This window comes from Microcaecilia unicolor, chromosome 1, assembly GCF_901765095.1.
Source record: "Microcaecilia unicolor chromosome 1, aMicUni1.1, whole genome shotgun sequence".
In the NCBI taxonomy this organism is placed as follows: Eukaryota; Metazoa; Chordata; class Amphibia; order Gymnophiona; family Siphonopidae; genus Microcaecilia; species Microcaecilia unicolor.
In genome coordinates this window covers 118,653,927-118,678,128 of record NC_044031.1, presented here as the reverse complement: position 1 = coordinate 118,678,128, position 24,202 = coordinate 118,653,927, and the positions used below count along the sequence as shown (strand labels likewise).

Here is a 24,202-nt window from a genome sequence, read left to right as displayed (position 1 = left end):
AAATAATATTTTCATCGGGTTCTACCCTCTCCACATTTTCACACTAGATACAGGAATGTGCATTTTTGTATTACTTCATTCAATTTTCCCTATAGTGCACACTAATTACACATACTATTGATAGCATGTCATCAGCAAATACTGGAGGTCATTTTTGAATAGTTGCATTGTATTTCACACACAGGTAAAAGGCATGCATGTGAAAAGGCCAGTTCTACAAAGCTGTGCATGATACGAGATATAAAGGGGTCCTTTTACTAAGCTGTGTACCTAATGGAGTTACACGCACCAATGATTAATGTGTGTTAAATGCTGTGCAGCCCATTATATTCCTATGGGCTGCATGGCACTTAGAGAATGCTAAATCCATTAGCACACCTTAGTAAAAGGGCCCCATAGAGAGGGGGGATTCTATATATGGCGCCTGAAAAATCCGTGTGAAATAAAATTACGCCTAGATGTATTCTCTTACGTATGCCTAAATTTTATAGAATAGGCTTAAATTTCCATGTGGGATATAGAATACGCTGAGCACTTCTCTATGTGAACAAATTTAGTCATAGCCATTTACGCCAAGTAAAACCTGGTATAAATGCCGGCGTCTAAATTATGTGCAGAACAGGTATATTCTATAACCATGCGTGTAGTTTTTTTGGAATGCCCATGACATGCCCATTTCCCCTCCCATAGCCATGCCCCTTTTTAGCTGTGTGCATTAGAATTTAGGTGTGGGTTACAGACTATGCTTAATGAGTTATGCGCATAACTTCTAATTATTGCAAATTACTGCTTATAATTGCTTGTTAAGCACTGTTATCAACACTGATTGGCTTGTTAAGCCAATTAAGTTACGCAAATTCTTATAGAATATGCTTGGATTTCAGCATGGAACACTGGGGGGGGGGTCGTTTAGTAAAGGTTAGCTCGAGTTATCTGCAGCAGGGCCCATTTTATTCCTAGAGGCCCTGCTGCAGATAATTTGAGCTAATCTTTAGTAAAAGACCCCCTGGGTGTGCTACATAGAATCCGGGAGAGAGTATCCAAAAATTATGCCTGTATTCCCAATTTTGCATCAGAATATACATATGTAGATCACAAAACTTGGCACTTCGATATATGTAAGCACTGGCACGTGCTTGTACACACTATTGAGTAGTGCTGCTCTTTTTTTATAACATGTTTTCTTATAAAATGGCTGTTCCCGCTTTACATGCCAGCAAATACACCAGTAGCCTTTACATGTATTTTACAAAAGGCTCTCTATCCTGTGAGCCTTTAGTAAAATAGGCTTGAAATTGTGAATGTCTAGATGCCTTCTGCTAGGTGGAGTTTAGAGTAGGTTATTACTTCACCATTACAAAATGAAACAGCACACACAAATGAAAAAAAAGCAAACAAGAAAATTTTTTTTTGCCTGCACACCCTAAGATCGGTAGTACACATGATTATACTGCAGAAAATGCTCTCATACTGTCATGACTAGTCTTAAACCAATATCTGGTAACTCTTCAGTCTGGCGCCTGCTTTTCTTTATTGAATACCAAAGTAATGAGTCTAAAACGTGTCTACATTCTGGACATGATCACTTTCACCAGTGGTAGTACTGTGGTGCTACTGCTAGGGGTCATAGCTGCCATGTTGAATCCTGATGGCTCCGGGGATGTTCATTGGCATTTATTAAAATCTGCATGAATGTTTGGCTGTGTGCTATTCTATACGTTATGGCGCCTAACTCTACTAGTGTGTAACTCACAAGGCGGCATGGCCATGGGTCTGTCAGGGACATTCCAAAAACTTGCATGCGCAGTGATAGAATACTGCCTTGGGCGTAACTTAAGCACCAGCATTTACACGAGGTTTCAACAGGTTGCCTAAAGTTAGGTTCAGGAATCAGTGCTATGTGCACACACCCTTTATAGAATGGCGCTTACTACTGGATTCTATATATCACGCCTAGTGTTCTGCTCCTAAATCTAAGCCTATTCCATAACAATGTGCGTAACTTAATTGGTTTAATAAGCCAATCAGCACTGTTAATGGAACTTAAAGCAATAATAAGCACTAATTGGCAATAATTAGTTATGCACATAACTCACCAAGCATACGCTGTAACTCACTGCGCCTAAATTCTAATGCGCACAGACAAAAGGGGCATGGTTTTGGGTGGGGAAATGGACATTTCATAGACATTACCAAATTTACACATCTTGGTATAGAATATGCATAAAGTTAGGCATGAAACTGTCATTATAGAATTCACACTTAGCACATATCATCCTGGCACCTAAATTTTGGTGCTCTTTCTTGAATCTACCTCTGTGTGTGCATAGTGCTCACTCTTAACAGCATTTGTTTGACAATGATAAAAAAACAAACAAACAAACCTGAATACCAACATTTTTTGGGTGCCCACCCTTAAGGTGTGGTAAGTACAAAAACTTACTTCACTTTATTTATTTATTAGGATTTATTCACCGCCTTTGAAAATGAAATTCACTCAAGGTGGTGTACAGCAAGAATAAGTCAAACATAAGCACTAGACAATTGCAGCAGTAAAATTATTCAAACAACAATACAAAATATGGCATAGTATGCTACTTCTATCTCTCTATTTTTCCTATAATTGGGTACCTTGGTTTACTATAATCTATAACAACCTATTCCCAAGGACTATCGTATCTGGTGAATCAGACCTCCAATGCTAAAGTGTATTTATATATCAAAATGACCTCAATACCTCCACCCCTGGTCTAACACCAATTGGTGAAACAGAACCTTTATATAAAGGATACCAGGGATTCTGTGGGGTTATTTCTTATCATAGGTCATAATTTTAATTAAAGTTAAAATACTCAGTTTATTACTTAATCAAAAAACTTATTTGTTTGCATTGGCTGACCTGAATCAGCACATACTCTTACATCTTACATTAAAGTATCTTAATCACAATGTGTACACGGAGTCTAGTTTTTGTTATTCCTATCTATCTACCTTTTCCTTCTGTCTCATGAAAGGTTACACTTAACTGAATTGTGTTTAATCTTCTCCAGCCGGCTGGTGCCTGTTCATGAGCCCATGAAGTTTGTGGTAGTACTTTCTCCGATATGCAGATCCTTCGTCGCTCCGTTCTTATTTGTCTTACATTGTGTATTTCATCTTAATTTTCCAACTCTGTTGACAAGAACGTCTTGTTTCGCGATAATAATCGCTGCTTCAGGAACTTCTTTACTTGTATTTTTTACTTTCAATTCTGATGTTATCGTGCACAAAATGGCCGCGGTTTTTTATATATGACGCCCATAGAGTCCTCCTCCAATCCCTTTGTTTCATTCATTTAAAGGGACCGCTAGTAGAATGCCTTCCATTCTACGTTCTTATTTAGTCCTCTGGGCATAGTTGTTTTAAACTGATAAATCAGCCGTTGTTCCCGCTGCCAAAGTTGTTGTTTAATATCCCCCCCTCTCTTACCCTTACTGATCACTTCCAACACAATAAATTGCATTTGCTCAAAAGAATGACCCTTCTCTGCACAGTGCTGTGCCATAGGTGCTTCTAATTTCTTATGCACTATTCCATGTTTATGTTCTATTATACGTGTTTTAAATTTTCTTGAAGTGTGTCCTATATAGATCTTACTACATGGACATCTGCTTGCGTATACTACATTCTCTGTCTCACAAGTAGCTTGGCCTCTCACTGTAATCATTTGTTGTCCATGTTCCCATTCTAGAATCGATCCTTCTAAAATATTTGGACAAATACTACATCTATCACATTTCTTTTGGATGCCTGTAATTGTCTGTCCTTTTGTCCATACGTCTGATCTACAAAGAGTGTCTTGCAGATTCGTGTTCCTCTTGTATGAAACCATCAATCTTTTGTCTTTAAATTCACTCTGTGTTTGCAGTATCCCCCAATGTTTTTTTAATATTTTTGTTATCTTATCTGATTCTTTTGTATATTTCAAAATACAATTAATTTGTGGCTCTTCTGTCTTTTTCTAGGTTGTAATAACCATTCTCTGTCATTAAACCTTGCTCTTTTTTGAGCCCGTTTTATTTCCTTGTTGGGGTAACCTCTTTCTTGAAATTTACTCTTCAATATTTCTGATTTTTCCACATATTTCTGAGTGGAATCACATACTCTTCTATATCGTATGAATTGCGAAAAAGGTAAACTCCCTATCAGATGTTTAGGATGCATACTGTCATATGCCAAAAGAGAGTTGCTATCCGTTGGTTTTGTATACAGATCTGTGTGTAGCTCTTGCCCTTCTTTTTGAATCCATATATCTAAAAAATTAATATGGACCTTGTCCAAGTTGTAGTCAAACTTGATTGTTGGATGACAGCAATTCAGTTTCTCTACAAACTGTGAAAGTTCTTGTTCTGTACCTTCCCATAGGGCAAAAACATCGTCTATGTAACGACCCCAATATATAATTTTCTGCCATTCGGGGGCGGTATAGACATATTTTTGCTCATAACGTGCCATAAACAAGTTAGCTATTGAGGGAGCACACGTGGCTCCCATTGCTATTCCCGCTACTTGCAAATTATATTTGCAAGTAGCGGGAATAGCAATGGGAGCCACGTGTGCTCCCTCAATAGCTAACTTGTTTATGGCACGTTATGAGCAAAAATATGTCTATACCGCCCCCGAATGGCAGAAAATTATATATTGGGGTCGTTACATAGACGATGTTTTTGCCCTATGGGAAGGTACAGAACAAGAACTTTCACAGTTTGTAGAGAAACTGAATTGCTGTCATCCAACAATCAAGTTTGACTACAACTTGGACAAGGTCCATATTAATTTTTTAGATATATGGATTCAAAAAGAAGGGCAAGAGCTACACACAGATCTGTATACAAAACCAACGGATAGCAACTCTCTTTTGGCATATGACAGTATGCATCCTAAACATCTGATAGGGAGTTTACCTTTTTCGCAATTCATACGATATAGAAGAGTATGTGATTCCACTCAGAAATATGTGGAAAAATCAGAAATATTGAAGAGTAAATTTCAAGAAAGAGGTTACCCCAACAAGGAAATAAAACGGGCTCAAAAAAGAGCAAGGTTTAATGACAGAGAATGGTTATTACAACCTAGAAAAAAGACAGAAGAGCCACAAATTAATTGTATTTTGAAATATACAAAAGAATCAGATAAGATAACAAAAATATTAAAAAAACATTGGGGGATACTGCAAACACAGAGTGAATTTAAAGACAAAAGATTGATGGTTTCATACAAGAGGAACACGAATCTGCAAGACACTCTTTGTAGATCAGACGTATGGACAAAAGGACAGACAATTACAGGCATCCAAAAGAAATGTGATAGATGTAGTATTTGTCCAAATATTTTAGAAGGATCGATTCTAGAATGGGAACATGGACAACAAATGATTACAGTGAGAGGCCAAGCTACTTGTGAGACAGAGAATGTAGTATACGCAAGCAGATGTCCATGTAGTAAGATCTATATAGGACACACTTCAAGAAAATTTAAAACACGTATAATAGAACATAAACATGGAATAGTGCATAAGAAATTAGAAGCACCTATGGCACAGCACTGTGCAGAGAAGGGTCATTCTTTTGAGCAAATGCAATTTATTGTGTTGGAAGTGATCAGTAAGGGTAAGAGAGGGGGGGATATTAAACAACAACTTTGGCAGCGGGAACAACGGCTGATTTATCAGTTTAAAACAACTATGCCCAGAGGACTAAATAAGAACGTAGAATGGAAGGCATTCTACTAGCGGTCCCTTTAAATGAATGAAACAAAGGGATTGGAGGAGGACTCTATGGGCGTCATATATAAAAAACCGCGGCCATTTTGTGCACGATAACATCAGAATTGAAAGTAAAAAATACAAGTAAAGAAGTTCCTGAAGCAGCGATTATTATCGCGAAACAAGACGTTCTTGTCAACAGAGTTGGAAAATTAAGATGAAATACACAATGTAAGACAAATAAGAACGGAGCGACGAAGGATCTGCATATCGGAGAAAGTACTACCACAAACTTCAAGGGCTCATGAACAGGCACCAGCCGGCTGGAGAAGATTAAACACAATTCAGTTAAGTGTAACCTTTCATGAGACAGAAGGAAAAGGTAGATAGATAGGAATAACAAAAACTAGACTCCGTGTACACATTGTGATTAAGATACTTTAATGTAAGATGTAAGAGTATGTGCTGATTCAGGTCAGCCAATGCAAACAAATAAGTTTTTTGATTAAGTAATAAACTGAGTATTTTAACTTTAATTAAAATTATGACCTATGATAAGAAATAACCCCACAGAATCCCTGGTATCCTTTATATAAAGGTTCTGTTTCACCAATTGGTGTTAGACCAGGGGTGGAGGTATTGAGGTCATTTTGATATATAAATACACTTTAGCATTGGAGGTCTGATTCACCAGATACGATAGTCCTTGGGAATAGGTTGTTATAGATTATAGTATGCTACTTACAATGTCAACACAATACACAATAAAACATTTTAATAGACAGCATAGGGTGTAAGCAAAGATGGAACATATAGGGCTGCTTTTACTAAGCGGCGGTAAGCCCAAGGTGGGCTTATCGCTTGCTATACAGGAAGTACTGCTGGGCTACCGCAGCAGCCCGGCGGTACTTCCCACCCCTAGCACGCCGTCATTTCCAGTGATATTTATTTTTCTAGCACCAGAGTGTACCCGGTGGTAATTGGGTAGTGCCACGTGCTGCCCAGTTAACACCGGGTTAACACAGGATCCCTTACCGCCATCTCAATGGGTGGCAGTAAGGGCTTCCCCCTCCCCCGAAATGGCCACGCGGCAAGTGCTTTACTTGCTGCCCGGCCATTTCCTGTCAAAAAGCGAGACTTCCCTTTTACCAGCTGCAATAAAAGGGGGCCTCGGCACACTGTAAAACACGCGCCGATGCCAGCGATGGCCCCCTTTTGCTGCAGCTTGGTAAAAGGGGCCAATGGATAGATAAGAGAGAGAGTAACAGGCATAGACGGTCAGTAGCCCAACTGTTTGGGGAGGCTAAAGGGGGCGGAGCTTACCTCCATACGCTCCGTGGCAGCGACGTCAATGAAGAAAAACACACTACAGGCTCGCCGCCAGCTTCTCCCTTCTCTCTGCACACAGTGTCCCGCCCTCGCGGAAACAGGAAATGCATCACCGCAGAAGACGGGACACTGTGTGCAGAGAGAAGGGAGAAGCTGGCGGCGAGCCTGTAGTCTTTTTCTTCATTGACGTCGCTGCCACGGAAATAAAAGATCAAAATGCGCGGGGCGGGGGGGTGGGCTACATCACAAGCGGAAGTCCACGATTGGGCTGGGGAGGCTTAGCCTCCCCAAGCCTCTTATACGGGGCGCCTATGGTAACAGGAGTAAGAAAATAAGGGACTAATTTAAAGAAAGTTGCAAATGAGGTCAGAAAGATGCTTGAATATTAGCTAAGGTAGGAGAGGATAAACATGTCCTGCTATACTATGTGAAGCTGGTAAACAAACCCCTCGGTGCAAATTCAAAATTCATCAGGCCCATCAAACAATTTGGCAGAGATGCTCTGCAATATATATTTACCTGATTCTTAGGTCTAGCCTTTAATCTTAGTGAAGGCTGGTAGGTGAAAAGCAAAGAAACTGATATTTGAAAGTAAAATCCATTACCTGAACTTGGCCCACAGGAAGCTAATGGATGGCAACCTCCATTATTTACTGAACAAACATCAACCTGTGTGCACCTCCGGCCATCTCCTTGATAACCTAATAAGAACAAAAATAATTTATCTTGTAATGAGCTAAAATCAAATCATATTAAATAGGTAGATGTCCAATATGCTGGAATTAGGGAGGTGGATTTTTTGGTGGGTGGGGAAAGGGAGGTTGGGGGAGGAGGTGTTTTTCTTGTGCATGTGTTATTGGTTATGAGACTCCTAGCCGTTTAACGGGTCCTTTTGCTATGGTGCGCTGAAAAATGGGCTGCGGTAGTGTAGGCACATGTTGTGGCCGCGCACAGATCCATTTTTCAACGCACCTGTAAAAAAGGCGGCTAAATAAAAATTGGCGCGTGTCCATTTTGGCTCTGAGACCTTACCACCAGCCATTGACTTAGCAGTAACATCTCTCGCATTAACTGTGCAGTAATCGCCGATGCACGACAAGTCAGAGTTACCATCTGTTTTTCGCCATGCGACAAAAAACAAAATATATTTTCTGGCGCGCATAGCGGACGTGCATCAAAAATGAAATTACTGCAAGGGCCAAGCGGTAACTCCAAATTGACATGTGTTGGGCACATGTAAGCACCTACGTGGCTTAGTAAAAGGGCCCCTCAATCACTTGTCCAGGGCTGACTGCAGATATTCAGCCGCACTTACCCAGATAGTGCAACTGAATATCCGTGGTTAGCATCTAAGCCGAAACCAGGTAACTTGTGTGCAGTCTGGGAGCAGAGTCGGCACTTTATACGGTTAAGTATTAACCGCAGAAGGTAACTGCATAAAATACAGTCTTATCTTTATGCACTTCACCTTTTCTGGTTAAGTGTTGAATATTGCACTTATGCCGGCAGCCTACTTTCCTTTATAGAAACTAGTGTATCTGGGTATGTAGGTGCCAGACCTAGCACTGGTGTAAATGCTCATGTCTAAATGCCTGAGATTCATGCATATGTGCCCATCTGTAAAATATGCACTATTGGATATATGCACATAATTGGATTTTTGTCATTTATGTGCATAAGTGTTTAACATACATCTCCTTAAACACATATAGGTTTTAGAGTTTTGCTTTTTTATACATGCCATATTGGATATACCACTCATTTCATACTATACATTCAGGTCAGTAGTTATGTCTCATATTATTTTACAGAACATATGTGATGTTTTTGTCATTCTGTAAATGATGTAACCGTTTCTTGACTTGGTAACAGGATGCCTAAGTTTTCATTTGTCCTAAAGCACACTTTCTTTCTCCTTATTCCTTCTTTTTTCATAGTTTGTTCTTTTTATAAAGTGTACAATTAACAATGTGCTTTGCTTTATACATAGGCGCTGATATTCAGCAGCAAACTGGCTATATTTAGCGGTTAAAATAGACTGTGTAAATAGTAAGCCTATCTTTAACCACTAGCACTTAAACTGGTTAGTGCAGAACATCAGCTTAACTGGGTAGGGAAAGGAATGGGACTTATATACCGCCTTTCTGTGGTTTTTCCAACTACATTCAAAGCGGTTTACATATTATAAACAGGTACTTATTTGTACCTGGGACAATGGAGGGTTAAGTGACTTGCCCAGAGTCACAAGGAGCTGCAGTGGGAATTGAACCCAGTTCCCCAGGATCAGAGTCCACTGCACTAACCACTAGGCTACTCCTCCGCAAGCTGCTGTGGTCAAAACTGAAACAGGATATTCATTACTGGTCGCCGAATACAGGCCGGCATTGAATATCTGGTCTGAGCGCTGGCATCGGCTAAATATCGGAGTATGTTACTATGACATTTCCTATGTTGTTGCAAAGCTCAGCCCATACTTATTCTTTTTATGCAAGCCACGTGCAGGCATGTTCAGGGGCAGAGTTTGGGTGGAGTGCAGGTATTTTACAATATCATGTCTAATTGCTGGGAACGCAGCCTAACCCGCCCATGCTCCCTCCAATTGGATATAATCCCCTAACCGATTGGAAAATTACTTTTTCAAACACTTAAAGATGAGTATTTATTTTGTTAGAACTTGTCAGTATTTCAATAATTTACGGGTCCGTTTACTAAGATGAGCTGAAAAATGGCCTGCGGTAGTGTAGGCACGTGTTTTGGCTGCGCACAGAATCATTTTTCAGCGCACCTGTAAAAAATGCATTTTTGTTTTGGGGGTCTGAAAATGGACGCGCGGAAAAATGAAAATTGGCACGCGTCCATTTTGGGTCTGAGATCGCCAGCCATTGACTTAGCAGTAAGGTCTCATGCGTTAACCGGGCGGAAATGTTCAATGCGTATCCAAATGCCAATTACCGCCTGCACGCCAGAAAATAAAAATATTTTCTAACGCATGTACTGGATGCGCGTCAAAAACAAAATTACCACTTTGGCTATGCAGTAGCCGGGCGTTAACTCAGAATTGGCGCACATTGGACGCGCATAGGTGCTAACGAGGCTTAGTAAAAAGGCCCATTAAGCTCTTAAAGTGAAGAAATACTTAATTGATGTTTGGATAAAGTCTTTTGAAATATAGGACCAGTGACGAGGTGGGTGTTTACATCTCGGAGTACTGAAGATAGATCTGTAAGTGACACTGCTGAGGTCCATGTTAACACTCTGAGGGGTGTTTTACTGTGATTGGGTTGACTTTTCTGCTTGAAATTCTTGTGGAAATTTTTGTCTGTTTGCTTATATTGTTTTATTTATAACATATGCGTGAACACTGAGCTCTGCACCTCAGCATACATAAATGTCTGTGGATTCAATCTAGCTGCAAATATTTTGTCCCTAGTATTTCAGAATGACACATAGATGACCTGCTCTAAGATTACCCTCAAATGTATAGGACTTCCAGTGGGCAGAGAACAGACATAGCCAGTGTGTTTTCTCTAGCATAAAAGGTGCCGATACTCAAATGCCAGGCCACCCTTCAGGGATGGGGTGATCAATGAGAGATCCACCCCACAATAACCAGGCCCTCTGCAACCTATCACAGAATCTATGACAAGGTAGAATTGGTGTGCAGAGCCTGAGCTCTTTCATTAAAACTTGGGGACCATGGGTCAGTTTTAGCAGAGAATGGAAAGGGGGCCGGTACTCAGTACCCCCAAGTACCCCCTCAAAAAAAGCCCTAGACACAGCAGATGCAAGACTGGCACTCCTGAGCACATTTTGCAATCCACACCCAAAATTGCACCTATACAGAATCCAGTGGATAATCAAGGAAATATAAACTTACAAACTGAAAATAATCTACATTGGCAACATGTCTCTATATTTCAACATGGACTACATTTGTTGTTCTACCTGGTGGACAAGGGCCACAGTGATAAGATCCCATCGTGTTCATGCACTGCACCAGGGGAGCCACAGAGCAGCCTCCATTATTAATCTCGCATTCATTGATATCCTGACAGCTGTAACCATTTCCTTGCCAGCCTAAAAGAGACACACCAGAGGAGATAATGATGGAAACCTTGCCTTTATTAGAATTATTTCTCTGTGTACACCACCATGTCATATGTATGAATAATATAACTGTAAATTAGCACTGCTAATAAAAAAACATAAGTAAGCATACAACAATACTAATCATATAATTATGGAACAAAATAAACTAAATTACTTATGCGTACTGGCAAATAAGCAAAATGTTTGGATCAAACAGTGCCATAACATATTATGACATCAAAATACATGTTTATCCAACTTCAATGTACTATAAATCAGCAGTACTAGCAACAATTTTTAAAACTATATAAATCATGTTGGTAGCTAATGAAAATATAGAGCTCAATATTCAACTGACTGGTCAACATATAATTTGGATCATCTAACTTATGTGGTTTCCCATCATACACATGTTCTGCAATGCTGTCCATTTAGGTATACCGCATACAGTTCAAGCTTCTCCTACTAACCTACAAATGCCCTCGATCTGCAGCCCTTCCTTACCTCTCTACCCTCATCTCCCCTTACGTTCCTACCCGTAACCTCTGCTCTCAAGACAAATCCCTCCTCTCAGTACCCTTCTCCACCACCGCCAACTCCAGGCTCCGCCCTTTCTGCCTCGCCTCACTCCATGCTTGGAATAAACTCCCTGAGCCCATACGCCAGGCCCCCTCCCTGCCCATCTTCAAATCCTTGCTCAAAGCCCACCCTTTCAATGTCGCCTTCGGCACCTAACCACTACACCTCTATTCAGGAAATCTTGACTGCCCCAACTTGACATTTCATCCTTTAGATTGTAAGCTCCTTCGAGCAGGGACTGTCCTTCTTTGTTAAACTGTACAGCGCTGCATAACCCTATTAGCGCTCTAGAAATGTTAAGTAGTAGTAGTAGGTAGCATCACTGAATATTCATTTATAACTTGAAATATTTAAGTTACATGTTTCAAGCTTTACCTGGTATTTGAGCAGATCGCTTGAACAATCTAACTTACATGTTTAACTGTTGAATGTTATTGCTTAGATGTTCAGATAAGACCCCCTCCCCATGATTAAACAGAGAGGTGCCCTAGAATGCCCAATTCCTCTTCCCCCTTTGGTGGAGGGGAGGGGGAAGCAGGGCACAGGAGCATAACAGTGGGTATGGAGTGAGAAAGAGGATGGTTAAGAAGACACATATGAGGTTGGCCTCACTGTCAAATACTTAGCTGCTGTCAAAACCCAACCAAGTTAGAAAAATTGAGGTCAGAATGGAGGACTCTGGACTCCGGAGGTTCAGAATGCATTACCAGCCTTATTGCAATATTCATGAGCCTCATTATCCCTTTTAGAACATACCAAAATGTAATGTCTTATAAATAAAGGTAGAGAAAATATACTGACAATAATGTCAGGCTGATCAAAGGGCAAGAATAAACTTCTACCAATACTTCAACCCTAACCCTGTCTTATTTACATTCTCTCTCCAGTACTTGTTCTCTTTAAGACCTTAGGAATACATGGGTAAAACTCCAGCAGTCACTATACCTAAAATATATTAATTACACTGAATTAAGCCAAAAATGCCTTAATAAATTGTAAGATAAAAAGAACTGCTGTTATAGAAGCTCAACATGGATTAACACATTAAAAGTACATTTTCTTTACCTTGCATATGATTTAATTTTTTTTATTTTCCGTGTTCTACTTTGTTTTATACTGTTACATAGAAAATAGAAACATGAAGGCAGATAAGGGTCAAATGGCCCATCCAGTCTGCCCTTCCTCAGTAACCACTAACTCCTCCTTTTCCTAAGGGATCCCACATGTCTTTCCCACGCTTCCTTAAATTCTGACACAGTCTTTGTCTCCATTACCTCCACCATCCTTCCCATGAAGGATTATTTTCTTAGATTCCTCCTAAGCGTATTTCCTCTCAACTTCTTCCTATGCCCTCTCATTCCAGAGTTTTCCATCATTTGAAAAAGGCTCATCTGCTGTACATCGATGCCACTGAGGTATTTAAACATCTCTATCATATCCCCTCTCTCCCGCCTCTCTTCCAGCATATGCATGTTGAGGTTTATAAGCCTGTCCCCATATGTTGTATGACGGAGACCACTTACCAATTTTGTAGCCGCCCTCTAGACCCACTGCATCCTATTTTTATCCTTCCGTAGGTGCGGTCTCCAGAATTACACGCCTCACCAGAGATTAGTACAGGGGCACTATCACTTCTTTTTTCCTGCTGGTCATCCCTCTCCTTATGCAGCCAAGCATCCTTCTGGCTTTGACCATTGCCTTTTCTACCTGTTTGGCCACCTTAAGATCATCAGACACAATCACCCCCAAGTCCCTCTTTTCTTTCATACACAGAAGCAGTTCACCCCCGATATGATACTGTACCCTTGCATTCTTGTAAGCCAAGTGCATGACCTTGCATTTCTTAGCATTAAATTTTAGTTGCCAATTATCAGACCAATCTTCAAGTTTTGCCAGATCTTTCCTCATGTCATCCACACCCTCTGGGGTGTCTACCCTATTACAGAGTTTGGTATCATCCACAAAGAGACAAACCTTATCAAACAGCCCTTCCACAATATCACTCATTGATTTGTTTTACTGAATAAAGGCAAAGATTTAATTTTTTTGGACTGATTCATTGGATAAACTGTTGAATTCTTGGCCATTGTTCTCAACTATAATTTCCTTTCCCTCAGTCCTACTAACAACCCACCTGGTCTAATTTCTTCATTCTGTTTTACAAGTGATTAGAGGAGTAGTTTAAAAGCCTCATTCGTGACTCATATGTGCCGGCACAAAGACATGTATGTCTGCCATTTAAGAAACCTACACATCGAGGTTTTCCCAAGCTGTCACAGAGCCCAATGTCATTTGCTAATATAATTTTGCAGGGGCGGGGACAAAAAAAAAACACTGAGGAGTTGAAGGGGTGACCTCCTCTAATTCCTGCAATAGAGTACTGCACAAAACAAGCATCTTTATATAAGCTAGACATCCCCCAGAGCAACTGTACATTTTGACAGTGATCTCAGAAAACACAGACATGCATTCCCTTCTGAAAGCGCCCAAAAATATGTCCAGACAATACTCCTTGCTATAGCCACATATTCATGATTTGGATGTGTATATAATATATAATCATTCATAATAGGTTTTCTAAATATTAAAATCTATAGCTATCCCAGTATGTTTATGATACTGTATTGTAAAATTGGATTCTTATAACAATTTACTTTCTTATGCATTATTCTTTGTTATGTATTCTATACTGTTTATTGGAAGCCACATTGAACTCAAACTTGTTTGGGATAATGTGGGATATAAATGTCACAAATAAATAAATAAATAAATAAATATATATATATATATATATATATATATATATATACCCCAGCGTTCTAAAATCAGTATTTAAAAGTGTATGCCATGTACACATTAAATGCAGAGTTATGAACATCCAAATCATAAATAGGGCTTCTAAAATAACTGCCTATGTGTGTATCTAATACAATATGTACCTATGCTCCAACCTGCACTGGCAAATAGATGTTCATAGCTTTACCTGCCTTGGAGCAGCTGTAAATGTATGTGCCTACTTTCCAATGAGGTTATTTTATACAATAGAGGCTTTGTGGGCTCCTATGTGACCTGACAGCTGAGGCACCCTAAGAACATAAGAATAGCCATACTGGGTTAGACCAATGGTCCATCTAGCCCAGTATCCTGTTTTCAACAGTGGCCAATCCAGGTCACAAGTATCTGGCAGAAACCCAAATTGTAGCAACATTCCACACTTCCATTCCTGGGGCAAGCAGTAGCTTCCCTCATGTCCATCTCAATAACAAACTTAGATTGTCAGTCCTGTTATAATATTACCCTTCATATGTTTCGATATGGTGCTGCATACTGTATGTTTGGCATGAGCCCTGCAAATGATGATGACGACGATGATGGTATGGGCAAAATTCCTGCATCAGTTTTGCTGTATATATGGCCAGTGCATTTTTTCCTAGCAGAGGTGGGGTGATCACTGAAGGACCTGCCCCACAATATCCAGGCCCCCTGCAACCACCACAGAACCTATGGGAAAGCAGAATTAGTGTGTTGAGTCTGCGCCCATTCATTAATATTTGGGGACCATGGGTTACTTTTAGTAGCTGATGGACAAGGTGCCAGTACTTCCCTGAATAAAAGCCTTGCATTTGGAAAAAAGCAGAGTACCTATTGGACAAGGTCCACAGTAATAAGAGCCTGGTGTGTTGAAACACTGTACAGGAGGGTTCTGTGAACAGCGCCGGTCAGGACTGTTGCATTCATCTATATCAACAGTGCAGGCAGCAGAGCCAGGAGGTGACATCCATCCAGCATCACAGACACAGCTGTAGTTAGACTGGGGAAAGAGAGAATGGATCAAGAGTGAGAAAAAGGTAGGAAATCGCCATATAGAGGAAAAGGAATCCATTCAAAAACACATCTGAAACACAGCCATCTGCAAACATTATAGATGTGTGTTATATTACAATTTGCTATACTGCTTGACTAAAATAGACCACAGTACAAATAAAACAAGGGCATAAGAAAGGAACTCTATTGACAGAAAGAAGAGAATCTAACACGGACACTCAAAGGACTAGATTAAAAAAATGGCAACAAAAAAAATCTGTGCAGAGCGCTATTCTATAAATGGCGATCCGAGAGAATGATGATTTATAGAATAGTGCTTAGAGCCAGTGGCGTAGGAAGGGGGGGCGGTGGGACGGTCCACCCCGGATGCACGCGCTGGGGGGGTGTCGGCTCGCTGGTTCCCTGCTTTTTCTGCCCCGGAACAGGTTACTTCCTGTTCCGGGGCAGAGAAAGCAGGGAAGCAGCAGAGCGGACTCAGCTCCCAGTGATGTGCACTGGGGGCGGATCGGCCCTCCTGCCTGCCCCCCGCTGAAAGGTAGGGTTAGTTTCGGAGGGGTGCGCTCCGGAGTGGGGGGGGGGGGCGCTGTGCCCTGCACCCCGGGGGGGGGGGTGCACAGCGGTGACCCGTCCCAGGTGTCAGGCACCCTCGCTACGGCACTGCTTAGAGCCAATTTCCATACCAAACTTTGGATGTGAGGATTTACACTAACTGAAACTTGGTGCAAATCCAGGCACAGAATTTAGTCCCGGATCCCCAGTATTCAGTTATGCAGTCTGCATCTTTAGTGAACACCCCTGGCCCACCTATGCCCCTCCCATGGCTATGCTCCCTTTTCAGCTGCACGTTATAAGATTTGCGTGCAGATCTTTAAAGAATAGTGCTTAGCAAGATGTGTGCGCAAATCCAAATTATTGCCTATTTATTTATATCCCACATTATCCCAAATTTTCTTGAGTTCAATGTGGCTTACATTCAAAGAAAAGAATTACAATAGGTATACAGAGAAATTCATGTTACCATACTAACAATACGATTAAATGCTAAGGACGGAGAAATAAAAATAGAGTTAGAAATATTTTACACAAGGCAAAAAAAAAAAAAAAAGAAAGAGAAAGGATACAGGAAATGTGCAAAACCTGGCACCAGACTGGATTAAGTTAAAGAATCGCTATCTCTTAATAAGAACTTTGGGGTCTTTTTACTAAGCTGCAGTAAAGGGGGCCTGCGATAACATCAGCATGCGTTTTTGACATGCGCTGAGACCCCCTTTTACCACAGCAGGTAAAAGACTGTCTTTTTTTCTTGAAAAGAAACGGCTGCACGGACATTTCAGGGGGAAGCACTTACTGCCACCCATTGAGGTAGCGGCAAGGGCTCCTATGCTAACCCGGCAGTAACCAGGCAGCGTGTGGCACTGCCTGATTACCACCGGGTAAGCACTAGTGCTACAAAAATAGAAAATATTTTTGTAGCACCGGAAATGGTGCATGCTGGGAATGGGAGGTACCACTGGGCTCCTGTGGTAGCCTGATGGTAGTTCCTGTTTGGCACGCAGGAAGCCCGCGGTGAGCTTACTGCCACGTAGTTAAAGGGCCCCCTAGTGAAGAGGTAAGATAAAGAGTTCCACCACTTGACACCCTGATAGGTAAAATCAGCAAAGTGAACTGATCTGTAAATCACTTTCTTGCAAATTGCAAAATGTCATCTCAGGTAGTTCCTTGCACCAGGCGAGGCATTGCATGAAGCAAGCTTAATTTGTGGTTGCATATAGCCTGCTGCTACACCATATAATATTTGAAAGATGAGAACACAAAGTTTAAACATAATCCTTGCTTTTATGGGAAGCCAATACCATTTAAGTAATAAAGGGGAGGCTCTGGCAAATTGTGAAACTTGGAAGACAAATCTAGCTGCAGTATTTGGAGCAGTTTGCAATCGTTATAGAAATCACACCATGCAACTAGCATAAATGGAATTACAGTAATCAAGTTGTTAAGACTAGGGACTGTACAAGCAGCCTGAAAATTCTGGTTGAAAAGAAGGATCTTATATGTTTCACTTTCCAAAGGATTTAAAAAGATTTGGTGACTACAGAGGATATCTGAGATTCAAAAGTGAGATGCCGATCTATAATTACCCCTAATATTTTTTAGATTAGTTTCCAAAGGATAAGAAGCATTATCTATAGTGAAACTGTTATAAGGCCTATGATCAAAAGGATTAGTAATTACTAAGAACTTAAATTTTCTCTATTTAATTTCAATTTATTCGGAGGCTCATAATTCCATCAAATCAAGGTCCTCTCTGGTTTTAGATAGAATTTCATGTAAATCATTTTTAAATGGAATGAGAATTGTGACATCATCTGCATAAATGAAGGATTAAAACCCCGCTAATTTTAATCTGTTTCCCAATGGGGCCATCATGACATTGAACAGGATGGGACATAAAAGTGTTTATTAGCACCCAATTATTGCTGCTAATTGGCTTGTTTGCCAATTTAGTTGTACAAACATCAAAGGGTAGCATGCAATTTTGCACACAGAAATTTGCATGACATATATATCGAATTTGTGGGAAAATCCATGTACACATATGCAAATCACATCTACATGATAATTCATTCTTTTCCCTTGTGTACTCTACTCAGAGAGAATTGGACAATTTTATACTGCAGTTACATCTTGCCCTGAAGCCTATAATGTTCACCGTGCCAATAGCACGGCAACATATAATGAAATATGTAATTTACTGAACATACACATAGGTGGAAGAGCAATCAGGATGTGTAGAAAACCAGCAATAAAAAGAATCTGCACAGCTGGGGATACAAAAACCTTGTTCCTACTGAAATAAATAAAACTAGAGGGCCAAACTTATTTTAAAAGGGAAGAGTGTTAATGTTTGATGTAGGGTTAAAAATGAAAAAGAACAGCATTCGTCACAGTTGTGAACACCTAAGTGCCTGTACCTAAAAGACTAAGTAGTGATTTTGCAACCGACAGGTGGAAGTGCTGCCTCTTACACACATAATAGCTGAATTTTACAAAACTAGATGTCCAAGAGGAAGGAGACAAGCTAGAAAGCTCATTTTTGGATTTTAGAGGTGGAATTAAACACTGGAGAGGTGTGCATAATTTCCCCTTCAATTGTGTCTGCAAACTCCAGGTCCAAGCAAGCATTTAGCTAGGAGCAGGTGTCAAAGCCAGCATCCGATTTTTCAAACATGCTTATATTGCCATGGCAAATTTGGAAAAGCACACATACCTTTCAGCCCTATCCAAACCCCATTTACAATGCACCCCTTCAAAGTTCTATGTGCTGCAGATGAACTCTTGTAAAGGAGCTGAGTTCCAAACTGGTTATTCACACATAGGGCATTTAGATGCATAAAAGCCACACAGGCCTTCTAAAATGACCACCTTTGTGTTTCTTTCTTTGGCAGCTTTGCTTATCATTGTGTAATCCCCTGGTAAATTGAGTGTGTGGATTTCCCCAGGGGATTACTAGAACTGGCTTGTAGAACTCTCCAGATTCACTGGGGGGGGAGGGAGGAACAGCATAAGTGGGAGGCTGAAGAACCCAAAAAGAAGGAGTTATTGGAAGAATAAGTGACAAGAGATGTCATAGTTGGGGAAGGGTTACCATATGGCTCCAGAAAAAGGAGGACGGATTGAGCCAGCCGGGTTTTACTTCCATTGGTTGAAAATGGAAGTAAAACCCGGCTGGCTCAATCCGTCCCCCTTTTTCTGGAGCCATTGGTAACCCTAGTTGGGGTGGAGTTTGTATGTTAATGGTCTTTGGCTGCCTTCACCCCCCCCCCCGCCAAGATCCATGAGGAGAGGGGGTATCTTGATCAGGCCCAATAACCTAAGGCTGAACTAAGGAGTAGTTGCTGTCAGTAAAAACAGTAACTGTGAGGAGAGCTCCAGGTGGATAGAAAGGGTTAAGTCTATGAGAGAAGAACAAAAAGAGCCTGTTCAGTGCCAGAGGCAGCAGCTTGAAGAAGTGCACCTCTGGAGGAGTAGGATGGACAGGTAGGTCCGATCCTGAGTGAGTGCGGCAGCTGGGTAAAAGCCCAGCGAGACAGCTTGCTGCAGAAGGAGTGGGAAGCCACAGCTGTGGATCGTTCTGCCAGAAAGGACGGGTACTGGAGGACTGGTTGATGCTGTAAATATGTAAATACACTAGGATTTATCAAGAGACTATTAATTCAGAGCTGGAACTTACACCAAAAATCTTGGACTGGCACAAAACAAAAACAAACAGAAACGACTCTTTCAATGATGTGAACTGATTGTTACAAGAAAAGTATGAAGTTTGGATATTTGCCTCTTGCAGTGTTCCAGTAAAGTTCTGTTTTGCATTTAACATAAAACCTGGACTGGAGAGTTTCTTTGGAGTGCGAGTGAAGTCAATTTGCCCAAAAATTATTAAAGTGAATAATTAAAAGTGTGGCTTAAAACCCTATGGCCTACCGGGATTAAGCCCAGCCCTGGCTTATGCCCAGCTCAGTAAAGTAGAACTATTGTTTGTAAACCTGGTTTTGGGTACCTGACCCGAAGAGCTAACTGGTGCCCAGAACTTGTGGTGAGGCCATGATTACAATTGTGATAATCATTTCACATTTTTTTAATTAGCAGAAAACAGAAGAGTAATTCATGCTTTAATGGTTTATTGTTTATTTTGACATACTACCATGCTTATTTTCGAAAGAGAAAGACGCCCTTCTTTCGACACAAATCGGGAGATGGGCTTCCTTCTCGCAAGGTCGTCCATTTCGGCATAATCAAAAGCCGATTTTTTGACACCCTCGAATGCTTTCCGTTGCGGGGACGACCAAAGTTTAAGGGGGCGTGACAGCAGGGTAGCAAAGGCGGGACTGGGGCATGATTAGGAGATGGTCGTCCTCGGCTGATAATAGAAAAAAGAAGGGCGTCCCTGATGAGCACTTGGCCGACTTTACCTGGTCCATTTTTTTTCATGACCAAGCCTCAAAAATGTGCCCGAACTGATCACATGACCACCGAAGGGAATCGGGGATGACCTCCCCTTACTCCCCTAGTGGTCACTAACCCCCTCCCACCATAAAAAAACAGTTTAAAAATACTTTGCCAGCCTCAAATGACATACTCAGGTCCATCGCAGCAGTATATAGGTCCCTGGAGCAGTTGTAGTGGGTGCAGTGTACTTCAGGCAGGTGGACCTGGGGGGGGGGTGGTTGGGGGGGCTCAGCACACAAGGTAAGGGAGCTATGCACCTGGGAGCAATTTCTGAAGTCCAGTGCAGTGCCCCCTAGGCTGCCCGGTTGGTGTCCTGGCATGTGAGGGGGACCAGTGCACTTCAAATGCTGGCTCCTCCCACGACCAAAGGGCTTGGATTTGGACGTTTTTGAAATAGACATCTTTGGTTTCCATTATCGCCGAAAAATGACGACCATCTCTAAGATCGACCTAAATGTCAAGATTTGGGCGTCCCCCACCATATTATCGAAACGAAAGATGGACGTCCATCTTGTTTCGATAATACGCGTTGCCCCGCCCCTTCACGGCACCGTCCTTAGAGTTGGGCGCCCTTAAAGATGGTCGTCCCCGTTCGAAAATGCCCCTCCACACTGTCCTTCCTGTAAGCATCACAGGGCGGTTTACAATTAATAAAAACAATACAAGTAAAGCACAAAAAGGAATGCCAAATGTAATAGGAAACAGTCGTACACTCATGCATAGAAAAAAAAATACATTGAGTAACAAAGTGCACTAATAATTGCAGTCAGTATTAAAATCTTACTTTTCCCGGTTCTTTTCTGTGTGAATCTATGCAGATGCCGTGTTCACAGAGGTTCTGAGAACCTCCCTGGCAGTCATCATGTTTTGAGGTGCAGTGGGGTCCGTACCACTCGGCATCACATATGCAGCTGAGGATTTATAGCACAGAACAAAACACTTAATCTCGTGATGGCACTTGATAAACATGAGTTCAATAGTGCATGTGCAAAATTAGATATTATTTCTAGCAGACTCTCAACACACACAGAATTGTACATGTGCATAGGCAGGTTTTTTATTTTTATATTTTACTAATTTATTAAACACTTTCCTATATCAAAATTTTCCCTAAGCTAAAATCATGCATAACACAATACAATAAAAACAACATACTAGGCAACATAAACAGCCAACATACATCCCTTTGCTCCTACTCCTCCATTGTCTTGTTCAGCTGTTAATCCCACAAAGAAACTGCCATGTTTTCAGCTGCCTCTGTTTATGAAAGGTCCTCTAAGTTCTCTTTTGTCCTAGGTTTTCTATGCCTTCAACACTGCCCCTGCATTCTGCACATACTCTCCCTTTGAAAATTAGCCCATGGAATACCCATACACATTTCCCATTTAATTTTACATGCATATTTTATAAAGTATACACGTAAAAATAGCCCCTTCCACCCTCTCAAGTAATGTCTCCTTTCAACTGGATAAACGTATGTGCATATAGGCTGCATGTGGATGTTTACACACATGGGGGTAAATTCTATGTTTTACACGTAACAAAGGCTTATAAAATTATCCCCTTTGGGGGTGGTATATAAAGTCATTTCTGGAGGTTAGTATACAAAGATGGGCACCCAATTTACAGAATAAGGTCAGTTGAGTGTGCAACTTAGAGGGGCATTTTCGAAAGAAATGTCTAAATTGGGATTTGGACGTCTTTGTAAAATGTCCAAATCCGGAGGCGGGGAAAAGCATATTTTTGATAAAAGATGGACGTCCATCTTTTGTTTCTAAAATACCAAGGACGTCCTTAGATTTAGACATCTTTGAGTTTTGGCGATTTTCGAAACCAAAGACTTCCAAGTCAAAAAGGTCCAAATGCAAGCCATTTGGATGTGGGAGGAGCCAGCATTTGTAGTGCACTGGTCCCCCTGACATGCCAGGAGAGCAATTGGGCACCCTAGGAGGCATTTCAGTGGACTTCATAAAATGCTCCAAGGTACATAGCTCCCTTACCTTGTGTGCTGAGCCCTCCCCACCTCCCCAAACCCACTACCCCCAACTGTACACCACTACCATAGCCTTTACGGGTGAAGGGGGCACCTAGATGTGGGCACAGAGGGTTTCTGGTGGGTTTTGGAGGGCTTGCTGTTTCCTCCACAAATGTAACAAGTGGGGGGGGGGGTATGGGTCTGGGTCCACCTGTCTGAAGTGCACTGCACCCACTAAAACTGCTCCAGGGACCTGCATGCGCTGTCATAGACCAGAGTATGACATCTGAGGCTAGCAAGTAATATTTTTAATAATATTTTTTGAGGGTGGGAGGGTGTAGTGACCACTGGGGGAGTAAGGGGAGGTCATCCCTGATTCCCTCCGGTGGTCATCTGGTCATTCCGGGCAACTTTTGTGCCTTATTCGTAATAAAAACAGGTCCGAGTAAAAACGTCCAAGTTGCAGTCATGGACGTCTCTGCTTTTTTTGATTATGAGTCAAAGACATCAAAGTCTTAGGAACGCCCAAGTCCCGCCTTCACCATGACTCCGATACGCCCCCTTGAAATTTGGACGTCCTTGCGAAGGAATTCAGTTAGAGATGTCCAAAATCGGGTTTCGATTATACCAATTTGGACGTCCCTGAGAGATGGACGTCCAAGTACAGTTTTATGTCGGAAAATGGACATCCATCTCTTTGGAAAATGAGCCTGTTAATGTACTAATGGGCTGTTAATTGGAGTTAGAAGCAAATTATTGGCCTAAATTAATGTTAATTGGCATTAATTGGCACCAATTGGTAGTTGCGCATGCAACTGACCTTAGTCACTATTCTAGAAGCTACATGAACAATTTCTATCTAGGAGGTGTGGCCATGGGAGGGGCATGGGCAGGTCAGCAGTGTGCCTATCAGTTATGTGCACAGGTTATAGAACACTAGCCTTTCACATTGTGTAAGGGCTCGCCTCTAAGTTTAGGCATGAAACTGCAAACTTATATTAGTATTCCACATCAGCAGTTTCACACAGAACTACCGTTATAGAATTTTCACTCAGTGTGCATCATCTCAGTGCCTATATTTTGGTGCCATTTCCTGAATTTATCCCATAACTTATAATATTCCATAAGTTATGTACTAAGGGTGAGCCCTAGCTAGATGCTACCTTTATGTACACCCACTCGTAAAATATGCACTTTGTAACATACATGCATTTTCACAGAATTTATTTATATACCGCTTAGACCTAAATGGTCTACAGTTTCATTTTGCAGGTACTTGGTGTGTCCCTAGTGGGCTCACAATCTAAAAAGTACATTGTACTACTGTTGTATTGAGGGCAACGGAGGATTAGATGTCTTGCCCAGGGTCACATAGAGCTGCAGAGGGAACTGAACCTGATTTCCCAGGATCTCAACCTACTGCCAACCATCAGGAAGCAGCAAAAATCAAACCCAGTTCCCCAGGTCCACAACCCGCTACACTAACCATTAGGCCTCTCCTCCACTCAGAAGTTAGGCCGCTTTTTGGCATTTACCCCTATATGTGTACACATACATACATACTAGTTTCTAATCATTTAGCAGCTCTTTTACTAAATGCTTGGCCCAACAATAGACATTAGTGCACACTAAGGAAGGAATTCTAAAATGGCGCCTAA

General features: G+C 41.3%; 1 protein-coding gene across 2 annotated transcripts in view; it reads right to left on the bottom strand.

Annotated features, from left to right (window-relative positions):
• The window catches only part of CUBN (cubilin), a 697,556-nt gene that overhangs the window by 651,920 nt on the left and 21,434 nt on the right, over positions 1-24,202 (bottom strand). For both annotated transcript variants that reach the window (XM_030199596.1, XM_030199602.1), the window contains exons 7-10: positions 21,354-21,480; positions 15,383-15,551; positions 11,018-11,149; positions 7,678-7,773 (exon numbers count right to left, since the gene is read on the bottom strand). In XM_030199596.1, the coding sequence (XP_030055456.1) occupies positions 7,678-7,773; positions 11,018-11,149; positions 15,383-15,551; positions 21,354-21,480 (524 nt within the window). The remainder of the gene's footprint in view (positions 1-7,677; positions 7,774-11,017; positions 11,150-15,382; positions 15,552-21,353; positions 21,481-24,202) is intronic.